The 14,812-nt window shown below is 38.9% G+C and overlaps 1 protein-coding gene across 1 annotated transcript in view; it reads right to left on the bottom strand.

Moving 5' to 3' along the window:
* Window positions 1-681: 681 nt before the first annotated feature.
* Window positions 682-14,812, bottom strand: part of OSTF1 (osteoclast stimulating factor 1) — a 49,293-nt gene continuing 35,162 nt past the window's right edge. The window contains exons 7-10 of the mRNA XM_082624789.1: window positions 13,878-13,927; window positions 10,750-10,828; window positions 7,460-7,558; window positions 682-1,261 (exon numbers count right to left, since the gene is read on the bottom strand). Coding sequence (XP_082480915.1) covers window positions 1,203-1,261; window positions 7,460-7,558; window positions 10,750-10,828; window positions 13,878-13,927 — 287 coding nt within the window. The 3' untranslated portion in view covers window positions 682-1,202. The remainder of the gene's footprint in view (window positions 1,262-7,459; window positions 7,559-10,749; window positions 10,829-13,877; window positions 13,928-14,812) is intronic.

Below are 14,812 nucleotides of genomic sequence, written 5' to 3'. Positions count from 1 at the left end.
GGCGCAGTGGTTGAGAGTCCGCCTGCTGATGCAGGGGACACGGTTCGTGCCCTGGTCCGGGAGGATCCCACATGCCGCGGAGCGGCTGGGCCCGTGAGCCATGGCCGCTGAGCCTGCGCGTCCGGAGCCTGTGCTCCGCAACGGGAGAGGCCGCAACAGTGAGAGGCCCGCGTACCACAAAAAAAAAAAAAAAAAAAAAAAAGTGAAAAACTGAATGCTACTCCATTATGGAAAATTATAGCAGCTTCCATAATAAGGAAATCAATATTTTAATCTTTTAAACCTTAAACAATTTTAATGAGTTGCTGGGTTTCTTCACATTAAGGACAACATTGGAGAGAAAATTGAAAGTCGCAGAATTATTAAAGTTTATTAGAAATGTATCTCCTCAATGACTGTTGTCTTCACTTTAATCAAAGCAGATATAGAAGGCTGAACAGAAATTTGGCTACTATGCCAACTCGATCCCCCAAGACCCTGAGAATCTCCCGACCTCCACGGTTTCCATCCCAGACCCCCTAAAGAAGAGGAGGGGCTTAGGGAGCCCTACTTTGTCACGTACCATCAATAAAATACACTGTATCCAGAAAAAAAAAAGAAAGAAAATTTGGCTACTATGATTCTTCTGTGTTAATAATACAAAATGTTATTTAAAAAATCAAATCAGTCTTTACCTAAATATAAATATAAAAAGCTTTATTTATTTACCAGCAAAGAGTGATACCACAAAACAAAGGAAATAAAGTCTCTTAAAATGTTTATTTTTGTCAGAATAGCTGACGATTTTCTATTAAGTCTTTCGGTTTATTATTATAATAAGCATTCCCCCCTTGAAAAATCCATTCAAAATATCTCAATCCTTGAGGTAAAGAACTTAAAAAAAAAAATCCCGATTTTTTTAAAGAAAAAAATTCTTAAAATTCCTTTAAGCTTGATAAATAGAAATAATATCTTCTTGTTCTACTCTGGTGAACAAAAATGTACTTTATACAGCAAAATATCCAGTCACTTATTGGCAAACTAAAGGTGAGAACTATTCATTTACATGTTTTATTCAAACAGTGCAATGCTGCCACGTTCATATAGACTTTTTTTTTTTTTTTTTTTTTTTTTTTACCATTACCAACACTCTTCTGGCAAAGACAAGGTTTTGAAATGGCAAAAGCAACACAAGTTTTAGATCTCAAAGCTCTGGAAAGGAATTAATCTGAGTCTTCATCATCAAGATAGTCCTCGGCATTGCTTAATGTTCGGACTGCATCTAAAAGGAATGGGGGAAAAGCAAAACAGAGAAATTACAAATGGCTCAGATTTTGTTTTCACTTTCAAAGCTCCTGACAATTCAAAACACTGTAATCTTCCCTCAGACCTAGGGGTTGTATTTTCTCCAAGGATATTTTTCTACTTTTGCTTTCCAGTCTAACTGATTAGTTTCTGTTGCCACAGAGGCTGACAAATACATTTGTCTGCATGTTACCTAGACATGCAGAAAAGTAAAGCACATGGTGCTGAGGTACCATTAGTCTATCTCAAACAAAATACGACCAGCCACATGCACCATGACCAATGTGGAACACACCAGAAGCCCGTCCACCCTGACAACTGTGCTTCCAACCTCCTCTCCCAATGACAAGTGCACAGGTGGCTTCAGTCAGTCGACAACCTGTGGCCTTACCTGAGGGCAAGGTCACTGGGTAGAAAGATAACTAATGAGAGGGGGGAAAAGGAAAAGAAAGAGAATGAAAACACAAAAGCTTCAGTTTCATTTTAGAAAACATTGATAAAGTATACTCAGAAGCAAAAGAAACTGAAATGAAAAATAAGTTTTAAAATAGAAAGAGCTGAACCCCACCAAATGTTAAGTCAACCTTAAACAGAGTTCAAAAGGAAGACATCTGACCTTTAACTGTTCACCTGTCCAGTCAAATTCAAACTGTCTAGTCAAATTCCTATAGCAACAGGTTACACGAGGTATAGTTTTAAGGGGAAAACTGAAATGCAAGTATAAGCACATTGTTAGAGCTCAATAAATGTGTGTTATAGGGCTTCCCTGGTGGCGCAGTGGTTGAGAGTCCGCCTGCCGATACAGGGGACACGGGTTCGTGCCCCGATCCCGGAAGATCCCACATGCCGCGGAGCGGCTGGGCCCGCGAGCCATGGCCGCGGAGCCTGTGTGTCCGGAGCCTGTGCTCCGCAACGGGAGAGGCCACAGCAGTGAGAGGCCCGCGTACAGCAAAAAAAAAAAAAAAAAAAATGTGTGTTATATATAGTACCCAGAACATGATCTCTAAATACTATAAGCCCATGCTCATTGGAGATATGACTGATTCCAAGTCTGGGGAAGAAACTGTAAAAGATAGACCTGAAACCTCTTGTTATGCCATAAAACAAGGATCCTAGCAAAGACAGCATGATTTTAAAAGGGCTCAGGATCCAACCAGAAGAGGCCTCCACTAGCCAAAGATAGGCTACCAGTAAGGAAACTATGCTGGATTAAAACACAGCAAATATTTCAACACACACCAAAGAGAATTCATTGGCCCCCTTCGAAAAATAATAGGGAACCAGCAGGTTATTTTGAAAACTCTTAAAAGGCAAAAATCAAGCCTTTATTCTGCCACTTATATACAAACTATTGCTCGAGTAACCAAACAGTTGATAAGGGAAGATTTTTCTTTATAGAATGTTCCAACTATTAACCAAGAAAGGAGTGACAAAATTAGAATATCACCATTTCGCAACCATTAGTGAAATAATGAATCTAGACAATGATCATCCATGGATGCTTACATTGCAGGACAAGTGACAAACAGATATTATGTGCCTCTGATAGAAGAACACAATTTTCTTTATGAAGTATTCTTCCCTCTATCCCTAAAATAGATAGATAGACAGATAGATAGATGATAGATAGAATCCAAATCTAATCAAACCTCTAGATGTAACACCAATTGACAAAACTACAGAGGACAGAGGAGCATGACAACACCATGGGAATGCACGCATGCAATGTCTACACTGGGATATTCAGGGAAATTGTCCCAGTTTCTTTAACAAATAAACTGCAAGGCTAAACAAAGAGGAAAAGGAGAGGGAAAGGAAACATTAATTGAAAAACAAAGAAACAAGAGACATAGCTATCAGTTTGGACCCTACTTAAAAAAAAATAAATAAGCAAAGAATAAACAAACATGTAAGAGAAAATGGTAAATTTAGACCATCACAAGATGTTTGATGATACTGTAGTTTTTTTTAAGTCTTCATAGGTTTAGAAAAATGATTATTGAAAAAAAAAAGGAAGGGGCAGGGGAGAGGGCAGGGATATAGAAACCGATTTATCTTATATAAGAGAGAGAAAGAAAGGTAAAAGAACAAGTGGCTTTACGCAGAACAGAGGTGGCCTTCAACGACTTCACACAAGCTTCCAAACTATTAGAAGTCTCCGGGTTGACTGTACTCTTCTCCATTCTCCTTAAGAGGAGTTCTGGAGACCTGGGAGGAAGGTATTTTGTTCTGTTCCATACACACCCACAAACTTCAGGACTGGCCATGAACTTGATAAAAGTAGCCTTTTAAGCTAAAGACAAAGAGACAAATAGTAAAGCTCTTCCCCTTTCTACCTTGTTACTACAATCCTGTGTTTTTCGATATTGGAGATATTCTTTGTCCTTCAGTGGTTACATCGGCACTTTGCTTTAAGCAAGAGAAAGATGACTTGCCACCGTGCAAATTCTGACCAAATAGAAAGTGAGAGCCAGGCAAATAAACTTCTCCTTCCTTCCTTCCATGGACTGCTCTGAGGCAGTTTCTCTGGAAACTTCTCATATGGCCAAGTGCTGATAATGAGCTGTATCGTCATAGCCCGTCTTAGGGCATGACTATCATGGTAATGTATCCCCTAGTAGTGCTTCCCAGCCTCCCCTACCTCACTTCCATTTTTTTCTCAATCTCACTGCCCTGCCATGTTCCAAAGCACCAGAACTTAGACAAACAAATAAATAAACAAATGGTGGAGGGATAAACACAATAACATGTATAAATCTCATAGACATGTTATGTGAAAGAAGTTAGACACCAAAGAGCACATACTGTTTGATTCCATTTATATCAAGTTTGAAAACAGGCAAAACTAATCTATGGTGAGAGAAGCAGAGGATTCTGAGGGAGGCTTCTATTGTGTGGGAAGTGTCCTCTATCATCTGGGTTATGGTTAATAAGTTTAGGCACAGTGGGAATCCCCTGGCGGTCCAGTGGTTAGGACTCTGCACTTCCACTGAAGGGGGCCCAGGTTCAATCCCTGGTTGGGGAACTAAGATCCTGCATGCCGTGTGGCACAGCCGGAAAAAAAAAAAAAGGTTAATTTCAGTGTGGATTAAATCAGGTTAATGCATTTTTTTAAAAAGTGTAAGCACAGTAAAAGAAAAAAATCATCAAGATGTACACTTAAGATTTATGTACTTTACTTAATGTAAATTATACCCTAGTTTTTAAAAATTGGAAAAAGAACTTAAAGGTTCAATCCTCAAGTATGGCTTGACCCCACCCTATATCATAAAGTTACCCTTCATGGTAACTGTAACATGTAAATTATTTTGTCCATATAAGAAATTCAAGATGTGTTTTTAAAAGTGGACAACGATATCAGAATATACCTTTTCTGGTTTAGAGTTCATGCTGGCAATTTGCTATATGGCCAAATATTCAAACTCTCATCCCAACTAGGATCAAAATACAAATTAAAATTTTTTAAACTGGATAATTGGGCAAATGAAGAAAAAAAACAGAAAAAGGTAACATGAAAAAATGAAATACAAAAATTCATTTCTTGGCTCTGTGTGCCAGGCCCCAAGATTCCCTCATTACTGAAATCAGTATAGCACACATTTAGGAAGGTAAACTAAAGAAACTTGGAGTAAACAGAGAAACAGAACACCAACGTCCCTGCCCTTTTCTACAAAGACTACAGAAAAATGAGGAGAAAAAGAGAAAAGTTTGCCACCTGTCTCTTCCAGCTCCAGTTGTTCATGTGGAGGCTTCTGGATGTAGCTCTCTGGGGTCTGAGCAGGTGTGATATTTTCACTGTCTATCACCATCAAACTCAGAGTGTGCATGAGACTCTGATAACCTTTAGCTCATAAGAAATCTTACTCCTCAGTCAGGATGTTTTGGAGGTACCCATATAGCAGCAGGAAGTCAGTGGCAGAGAAAGGAAATTAGGTCATAGTCCTTCTTCCTGACCCAACCAAGGCAGCAGGGTGTGAGAGGTCCACCTCAAGTAAAAGTGTTTCTCCCACATGGCTGCAAATATGGCTTCTCAGTCAAAATGTAGCTAGGGAGCACCACTCAGCTGGTAAACACTTTCTCACTCATTTGGTAGAACCTATACACATCTATGCATGAGTAATCACTTTAAAGAAAGACTTGCACTGCCAGCAAACATTCATGGCTTAAATAATTAAGAAACCCCTAACTGCTTAATAGTTTACACTATACCTGAACTGAGGTTAAATAAGAATCTGGAACAAACACTTATCTGAAATAAGGGACAAACGGAACAATGGATTTGTGTGGAGAACTATGATGGGAATTTGACGATAGGTAAGGAAGATGATTCTGGGAAGTTCCCTTGGGAAGCCATGAAGAGAGGGGGGCTGTTTGCTTTTTTTAATTGACTAAAGCAGGAAACCAGGGGACTGATGTACTTTGCTGCTTCTGCTAGAAATGGAATATGGGACAGCATAATATTGACTCTTCTCATAAATCAAGGGATACCTGAGGGAGAAATAAGTTTTCCAAGGGTTCAAACATTAATGGGAATTTGATTCAAATGATAGAAACAGAAATGAGTATCTCATTACCCAAGTTTGAGAACTCTGAAAATGATAATACCCTAAGGATAAAATGAAAACACATGAACTTAGCCTCTATAATGGAAATTTCTAAAAAGTTGTCTTGGTGATTCTCCACCAACATGAATCAGTCTAAACTTCTGACTCTAAAGCAATACTAAAAAAGTCCAGAATGATGAGTAGCAATACAAAGACTTGCAAAAGGTGAATCCTCCATTATACTAGTTCCTTTCTAGAAAATGGCAGTAAAAATGTATCCATTACAGGCTTATACTTCAAAGTGGAATTAAAGTGCCAAACATGAGATAATTAAGTAGAATAAGGCTTGAGAAGTGAGAAAAAAAGAGATCAAATGTTCCCTCCAACCAAGCATCTTCCACCTTTCTTTTTTTCTACCTCTCTGGGTTTCTCATGGGCCAGAAGGCTGATGATAAATGAAAGAGGGACAGAGGAGAGGTGGATGGGAAGAAGAGTTCACACCCTGCCACTCCCAGTACTCCTTTCTGGAATCACCATATTAGAATGAATCTAGGGGAGCACATTCAGCAGGCTATATACTGAGAAGTCAAATCAACAGCCAGTCTCTGAATAGTAATCATGAACAGTGCAAATGTGTTTAACACCTCTTCTTTCCTTTAACACCTTTTCAAAACCACGACACAAACTCTTCATTTTTATAGAATTGCATGTGAACTTTTCAAACCTCTTCTCCCACATCAATAGATATTATCTTTAAGAATATACACTCTATCTTCAGACTCCCCTGGTGGCGCAGTGGTTAAGAATCCACCTGCCAATGCAGGGGACACAGGTTCGATCCCCAGTCTGGGAAGATCCCACATGCCGTGGAGCAACTAAGCCCGTGTGCCACAACTACTGAGCCTGTGCTCTACAGCCCGCAAGCCACCAACTACTGAGCCTGCGTGCCACAACTACGAAAGCCCACGCGTCTAGAGCCCGTGCTCCACAACAAGAGAAGCCACCGCAATGAGAAGCCCGTGCACCACAACGAAGAGCAGCCCCCACTCCCCGCAACTAGAGAAAGCTTGTGCGCAGCAACAAAGACCTAACACAGCCAAAAATAAATTAATTTTAAAAAAAAGAATATACACTCTTATCTTTAAAAAACCACGCATAGAACTGTGAAGAGATACCGATACATTTACAAAGTCTAGAATAATTTTGATTACAAAATTTTGATTACAAATAATTTTGATACCCTCATTTAAAATAGAAACAAAATATAATCATAAAACTCTTGAATGCATAATTTAAAAAATATTTAGCGATAACCACTCATAAAAACAAATCTGAAATGAGAATATGGAAACAATGGTTCTCAGATAAGGACTGTAATGGAAAGTAAAGTAATTAGAACTTGATGGCAAGGAATAAAAGAAACATACTAATCATAGCAAAAAATCGATGTCTCTTCAAATTTGTTTGCATAAAGGTATTCTTCCATGTTGAAGTTCTGATTCAGACCAAGGATATAAAATCTAACTTTAGAATCACCTGAAGAATTTACCAAGAAAAAATTTTCCCTAATATTAAATCAATTACTCTTAGTCATGATGGCATCAGGAGGAAGAAGGATTAAAATCAAGTACCTGTTCCCTGTTTCTTTTTCAGGAGAGATGCACAGGCAGCATTAGTAGCCATGTCCAGGGCCAGCTTCTTCTCATTGTTTCTTAAGTCTGTTCTAGCACCTTCCCCAACACAAGAAAGCAAATTAGGTGTTTTGAAGACTCTATAGTAGCAGCCAATACTTTTTTTTTTTTAGTTTCCTTTTTCTCTTTTTCTTTTCTTTCTTCCAGTTATATTGAGATATAATTGACACACAACACTGTATAAGTTTAAGGTGTACGGCATTATGATTTGACTTACGAACATCACGAAATGATTATCACAGTAAGTTTAGTAAACATCCATCATCCCATATAGATACAAAATTAAAAGAATACAAAAATTTTTTTCCTTGTAATGAGAACTCTTAGGATTTACTCTCTTAACAACTTTCTTATATAACAAACAGCAGTGTTAATTATATAGCAGCCAATCCTCTTTCCGTCAAAACTAATCACTTTTGGCAGAACTAACTAGACAACCATTCTGGCCCCGAACTAGGCTCTTTCCAAACAGTAAAACTTTCTCAAAACAGTAATAGCATATTTGGCAGCTTTAATCAGGGAGCTTATTGCTGCACCTGTAATAATTATACACAATTAAAATATAGCCTTCCTTTCGAGTCCCTATGGAATTGCACGTGAACTTTTCAGTGAGGAGTTTACTGTCCCTGTGGACGGTAAATCAGTTAGACTCAACGTGCCTTGGCATGAGTTTTTGGAGATTAAATTCAATACACCCTTTGCCTCTTCTTTTCAAGAAGGTCTTTAGAAAAGACCATGTAAGTTGAGCTTCAGGAGATTAATATTTATCTTCAGTATACTCTCATGCTTATTAGCAGAATTAGTAACACTAAAATCTAGAGGCAATCCATTGTTCCCACAGCCCATCTTCTACGCCCTTTTTTCCATGTCTTTATTATGTGATAAATTACATCAGAATTCATAAATCTTTCTCACTGTCAAAGATTCAAAAATACAGATGTATGCTGAACAAAAGCTTATGTCTCATTTCAGCCTTCAACTAACCCCTTCCTTCCCCATCTTCTACCTTCCCCAGAGGTGACCATTCCCAACAAGTGGGCATCAGTTCCCATCTCCCTTATGTGCAAGAATGCATTCACAGACATATGTGGACATATACACAAAATCATACTCCATGTATTAGTCTGTAATTTGATTTTTTTTTTGCCAATGATATTTTCCTGTTTTTTTAGTTGATGTACAATATTTATAAGTTTCAGGTATATAACATAGGGGTTCACAATTTTTAAAGGTTATATTTCATTTATAATTGTCACAAAATATTGGCTATATTCCCTGTGTTGCACTATGTATCCTTGTAGCTTATTTATTTTATACACAGTAGTTTGTACCTCTTAATCCCCTACCCCTATCTTACCCCTTTCCCTCCCTCTCCTCCCTGGTAACCACTAGTTTTGATTTTTTTAACTTAATAATATATCATCGTATTCATTCCTTAGTAGTACACATACTTATAACCCAATCTATGTAAATATTTATAATTATTCCATTTTGTGGGTACTCCAAAATTTATTTAACCACTCCTCTATTGAGGGGTGTTTAGGCTGTTCCTAATTTTCATTATCACAAACAATGCTGCCATGAACTTCCTTGAACAACATCTTTTATATGCATTTCTGAAGGACAGTTTCCTAGAAGTGGTGCTGAAATGTAAGGATATGTATGTTTTCATTCTGCTAGCTACTGTTAGACTGCCTGCCAAGAAGGCTTACCAATTGACACTTTCTGCCACAGTGTCTGAAAGTGCCATTTTCTCTACAACCACATCCTCTTCAGTAAACAAAATATAAATCTCCTAAAACTCAAAGGCACAAAAATACTGTCAAGAAAAGAATAGTATGTTTAATTAGGAATACAGTGACTGTGTGTGAAAATCTCTCATGAACAGATTGAGATATCCACAGCTGGGGTTATAGGGAAAACCTCATTCTCTCGCTGTACTACAGGTCAAAAATCCTGCAGGTTCATAGTTCTGTGACTAAGCATACCTTACTTTACACTTGAGAACTCACATACATGATTTCTGTCAGGATGGGAAATGTTCAGGGACAGGATGCTAGAGAAGAAACTCAACCATTTCCTGCGTCCCTCTCAAACAGCGCTGCCCAGCAGAAAATTATGTGAGCCATAGATGTAATTGAAATTTTTCTAGTGGCTACGTTTTCAAAATGTGAAATTCATTTTAATAATATATTTCATTTAACCCAGTATATCCAAAGTGTTATCACTTCATCATGTAACCAATACGAAAATTATTGTGATACTTCACTCTTTTTGTTTCTACTAAGTCTTCAAAATCTGGTATTCATTTTGCACTTACAGCACATCTCAATTCAGACTAGCCTCATTTCAAGGGCTCAGGAGCACGTGTGGTTAGTGGCTGCCATAGCAGACAGTGCAGATGTTGGCGTACCTTTGGGGGGCACTACAGTGGTCCTCAAGGTGTCTGATCTTTTGCACCTGGAGTTTACATCATCAACATCCTTTAAATCAAAAACATTTCCTCTCATATAACCCACAACATTGTTCCAAGGATCCTTGATGATACTGCATCCATGTGACATGTAGGTTGGGGATTCAAGCATCCTATATTACAGCCTTCTGGACCAGGGTGCAGGACGGGGTGATATCCCTGGCCTTCTATAAAGGTTAACTAATATTTGTGGGACAAATAGATGAATGGATAGTGAGTCCATAATTTCACTGTTGCTTCTGACTTGTGTAAAAACAGAGAATCAACGTATCTTCTTATTTTCTGTACATCTAGCATCTGCTCAGCTCAAAGCAGGACATCGCAGCCACAGCATTCTTTGTTATCTATCAAGCTTTCCTGTGAGAACAGGGGCCTCAGCAACTTTACCCATACAGCTTTCTTAGAGAGGTCTCCTCTGTATGTGTGCGTACACATGTGTGCGCATGCACACATATACACACACACACCCCTTCCTTCTGAGGCCCTTTAATCCTGCAGAAATGTACAATAAATTCTTACTAAGGGTAATATATGTGATTTTAAAGCTTACCAAGCTTTTGAGTTAAAATTAAAAACTTACACAAATCACCTCAATTTTATCTTATCATAACAACTCTGTGATGCAGACAGAGTAGAGATCAAAATTCCAGTTTTAAAATAAGAAGCCTATTATTTTCCCTACTATTTCAAGTGGTATAAGTGGATGTAGCCTATTTTTCAGGGTAAGCAAAGACCAGATAAACTAAGCACACTTTACCTTTTGCCAGAAGCAACTGGACAATATCTGCATAACCCTTCCAGGCAGCAGCATGCAAAGCTGTGTCTCCCAACTTGTTCTATGGTGATATAACAAGAGAAAGCAGCATTTTAAAAAGAGAGTGTGGATTGAAACCGCGCATGAATTTAGGTTTACTCTAACCTAAGTAAATCTAAAATGAGAACGAAGTTATAAAATCATATAAAATTCCAAAGAGGGAAAGGAGACTCAAAAGATGAGAGGTGAGTCATTTGGGGAAAGGGAATGGGATGGAAGAGGAGAAACTGACTCGGCAGATCACAAGTGGAAGTGCAGATGCCTGCAGAGGGAGACGCCAGGAGGAAACAAGCAGATTTGTCTCCGCAGAAACCAGCATGAATTTGGAACTGGAGATGCCTGGAGACACGGGAGCAGGAATGAGGCATGGGAGTGAAACCAAGAGTACTGGGTGAAAGTGTTTCTCAGGAGTAATTAGAACCCCAGAACCCCAGATCACCTTCCTTTCTCCCTGCTGCCAGATGACCCAGTACAGATGGTAGAATTACCCTGCTGAGAAATTAACCAGATAGCTTCCAAGCTCATGGAACTTCCACGCACAAGAGAAGGTGGCAATTAGGCTAGGAACTAAAAGCAGGGGGCTAGCTGAAAAACCTACAAACTGAGCAGTAAGACCCCTCTCCCAGCTGCCTTTACCTACCCCAGTGCCCCAGTGTGTACAATCTAGCATCTACGCCCAGGGAGGAGGCTGGAGAATACTTCTCTGGGAGAGCTGAACAGTCCCAATGCGGGGGAGGAAGGGAATATTTTAACTGGCATCTGGGTATAAGCCAGCAGAACATCCAGGACCTCACCACTTCACGCTATGGAGAAAACCACCAGTCAATAAGCCCACAAGCACACAGAGCTTTCAGTCACACTCAAACATGAATGGACAGACAAAGGTACTATATATTTGAGGACGGCCTCCAATATCTGAAGAAAGATCAAAACAAAGCTAATGGATCTCAGAGGAAAAAGACACAGTGTAGTGAATAGCAGAACATGTTTTAAAATATGTATATAATTAATATATCAGAGATATAATATGACATTATGTTAGGAAATGAGAAAAAGATGCTATGTAAAAGTAAAAATAAGAGTAAAAGGAGGAGCTTGTGGTAGAAAGAATTCTAAGACAGCCTTCAAGCTCCCTACCCCCTGGAATATACCTCCCTGTATAATTTCCTCCCCTTGAGAGTGGGTGAGACCAGTGAATATAACAGGATATCATGCCCATATTTTCTAATCAGTTGATGTTAAGTTCATCAAAAGACATTACCCTGGGTGGACCTGACCTAGTCAGGTGGGCCCTTATAAGAAAAGGCATAGAACCAGCAACACAATCTACTGCTGGCCTTGAGGAAGAAAGCAAACAGCCATGTTGTGAACTGTCCATCAGGAGGGGTGGTCTCTAAAAGTTGAGGGCCTCAGTACCATAGGTGCAAGAAACACAATTCTCCCAGCAACATGAATGAATTTGGAATAGGACTCGAGCTCCAGATGAGAACCCCACTCCAGCCAATACCTTGATTCCAACCTGTGAGACCCTGAACAGAAAATCCAGCTATGCCACCCAGAATTCTCACCTACAGAAAGCATAAGGTCAATGGGTATACTTTTAAGCTGCTAAATATGTGACAATTTGTTACACAGCAACAGAGATCTAATACAGTGCTCTGGGGAATTAAAAAGGTGACCAAAATAAAACATAAAGATGAGAAAACCTCTGAGGAAAACTAAGAAAATTAGAGGCTTAATCTGAGAGGTCCAACATAGCTGCTAATGGGCATTCCAGAACCAAAGAAGAAAGGAAACAGTCAGATAAAAATATATAAGAAAGAATACAAGGTATTTTTCCAGGCTGAAAGAGTTCACTACCATTTTCAGGAAAAGACCCATTCTAAAAGCACATCATTGTGAAAGTTTGGAATACCACGGATAGAGTAAAATTCTAATCATGAGAAAACGGAGGGAATTTCCTGGCCGCCCAGTGGTTAGGACTCTGCACTTTCACTGCTGAGGGCCCAGGGGCCTGGGTTCAATCCCTGGTCAGGGAACTAAGATCCTATAAGCCTCGCAGCACGGCCAAATAAAAAAGGGAAAAAGCAGTTAACACACAAAGAATGGGGCTCAAAAAGGCATCAAACCTCTCAAAAGCAACCCTGGAAACTAGAATACCATGGAGCCATGCCTGCAAAGTTCTGAGGGAAGTCATTTTCCACCCAGAATTCTATCAGCCAAATAATCAAGCCCAAGCTCCCCTTTCTCAGGAATTTACTTGAAGGTATTCTTCAACAAATGGAAGACAGAGGATCCAGAAAAGTGAGGACACAACACAGGAGAGAGGTGAAGCGTTCCCCAGGAAGACAGCAAAGGGCAGTAGAGACCAAGTTGCTCCTCTTAGAGAATGAAGATGGAAGCCTTCAGTATGATTCCAGGAAGAAAAAAAAGAAAGCAATTATCTTATACAATTTAGGAAAGTATATCAAGAGAGTATAAAACAGTGTAGAGGTCTTTGTGAAATACAAAAAAAAAAAAGCACTAAATAAAAGTCAATAAATACAGAAACAAAAAAGTTATACAAGCAGTGAATGATATTTAAATAGCTATAATACCATAAGCACTATATAGTAATATAACCAAAAACTATGCTATGTATGATACATTAGGAGGACCGAAGGAGGAAAGATTGGGCGCTGGGTGCTGGAAGATGACAGCCGGGAAGTTGACAAGCGTAAACCTTCACTTACCAGATAGGATACCAAAACACTTTATGAAGATGATGAATTATGAGACAGCTCCACAAGCATATTCCTTAGTAACATGAAGGTAAGAGGAAAGCACTAAAAGCTGAAAGTGATATATGAGGAGGAGTATGGCAGGAATTTGGGGCTTTATGCAATTTGGACTTTAATGTAATAATAATTTTTTAACTATGTGCTTGTTGTATTTTGATTAAAAGTTTTATGAAAAATAATAAATGAGAAAAGGTGAGTTCCAAGACACCAAGATAGGATTTTACACACATATAAGCTGTACCAGGAGAGCAAGGTAGGTGGGTTAAATGACTTCTGCATAAGCAATCTCACCTGTTGGTTCAGTTCAATGTTTGGTTGAGTAAATAGCATTTCCACTATATCTGAAATCCAAATAGAAAAGATCTTTTTAAAGAATGAGACTAAAAGTCTGAAAAGACTCGGCATAATAATTTTAAAAGAAAGGATTCTTTTTAGAAGAATCATCAAGAAAATCGTTATAACAAAGTTTTCAACATTTATGTAAATAGAAGACCTAAGACTGTAAAAGGTAGAATTACATAGGGAAAATTTTTTTCAAATATTTTGGCTTTTGTATTTTCACATGACATCTATGATAGGAATATTTTTACATTTGCTGGGGCACTTAATATTCATACCACTAATTTGTGTTTAAATTTTCCTTTGGCCATGCTATTTAATTTGTAGGATTCTTTGTTTCTCATTACTGTTGGGATCATTTTCTGTGTGTTGTAGAGAGAGGGAGAAAGAGAGTGGGTGTGGTAGGTTCTCAGCCAGGCTGAAATACATCTAGAAATTCCATTTGTCATTATTATTGATTATAACAGAGAAAGTTATCAACTGAATCACTAACTCAAGCAAATGCTGTCTCTTTCCTAAATCTTAAACTTAGAATGTAAATCATAAAAGCTCCCTGGGAGGGCTTCCCTGGTGGCACAGTGGTTGACAGTCTGCCTGCTGATGCAGAGGACACGGGTTCGTGCCCCGGTCCGGGAAAATCCCACATACCGCGGACCGGCTGGGCCCGTGAGCCATGGACGCTGAGCCTGCGCGTCCGGAGCCTGTGCTCCGCAATGGGAGAGGCCACAACAGTGAGAGGGCCGCGTACCGCAAAAAAAAAAAAAAAGAAAGAAAAAAAAAAGCTTCCTGGGAAAAACTAAGTCAGAAGAATCAATTCTGGTCCTTTCTTCCGTGAGATTAGACAGTGGGGTTTCTTTTTATATTACTGTTGTTTTCCTGTAACCTTT

This window comes from Mesoplodon mirus (assembly GCF_964341445.2).
Source record: "Mesoplodon mirus genome assembly, chromosome: 1".
NCBI lineage: Eukaryota > Metazoa > Chordata > Mammalia > Artiodactyla > Ziphiidae > Mesoplodon > Mesoplodon mirus.
This window is presented reverse-complemented; position numbering and strand designations above follow the sequence as displayed.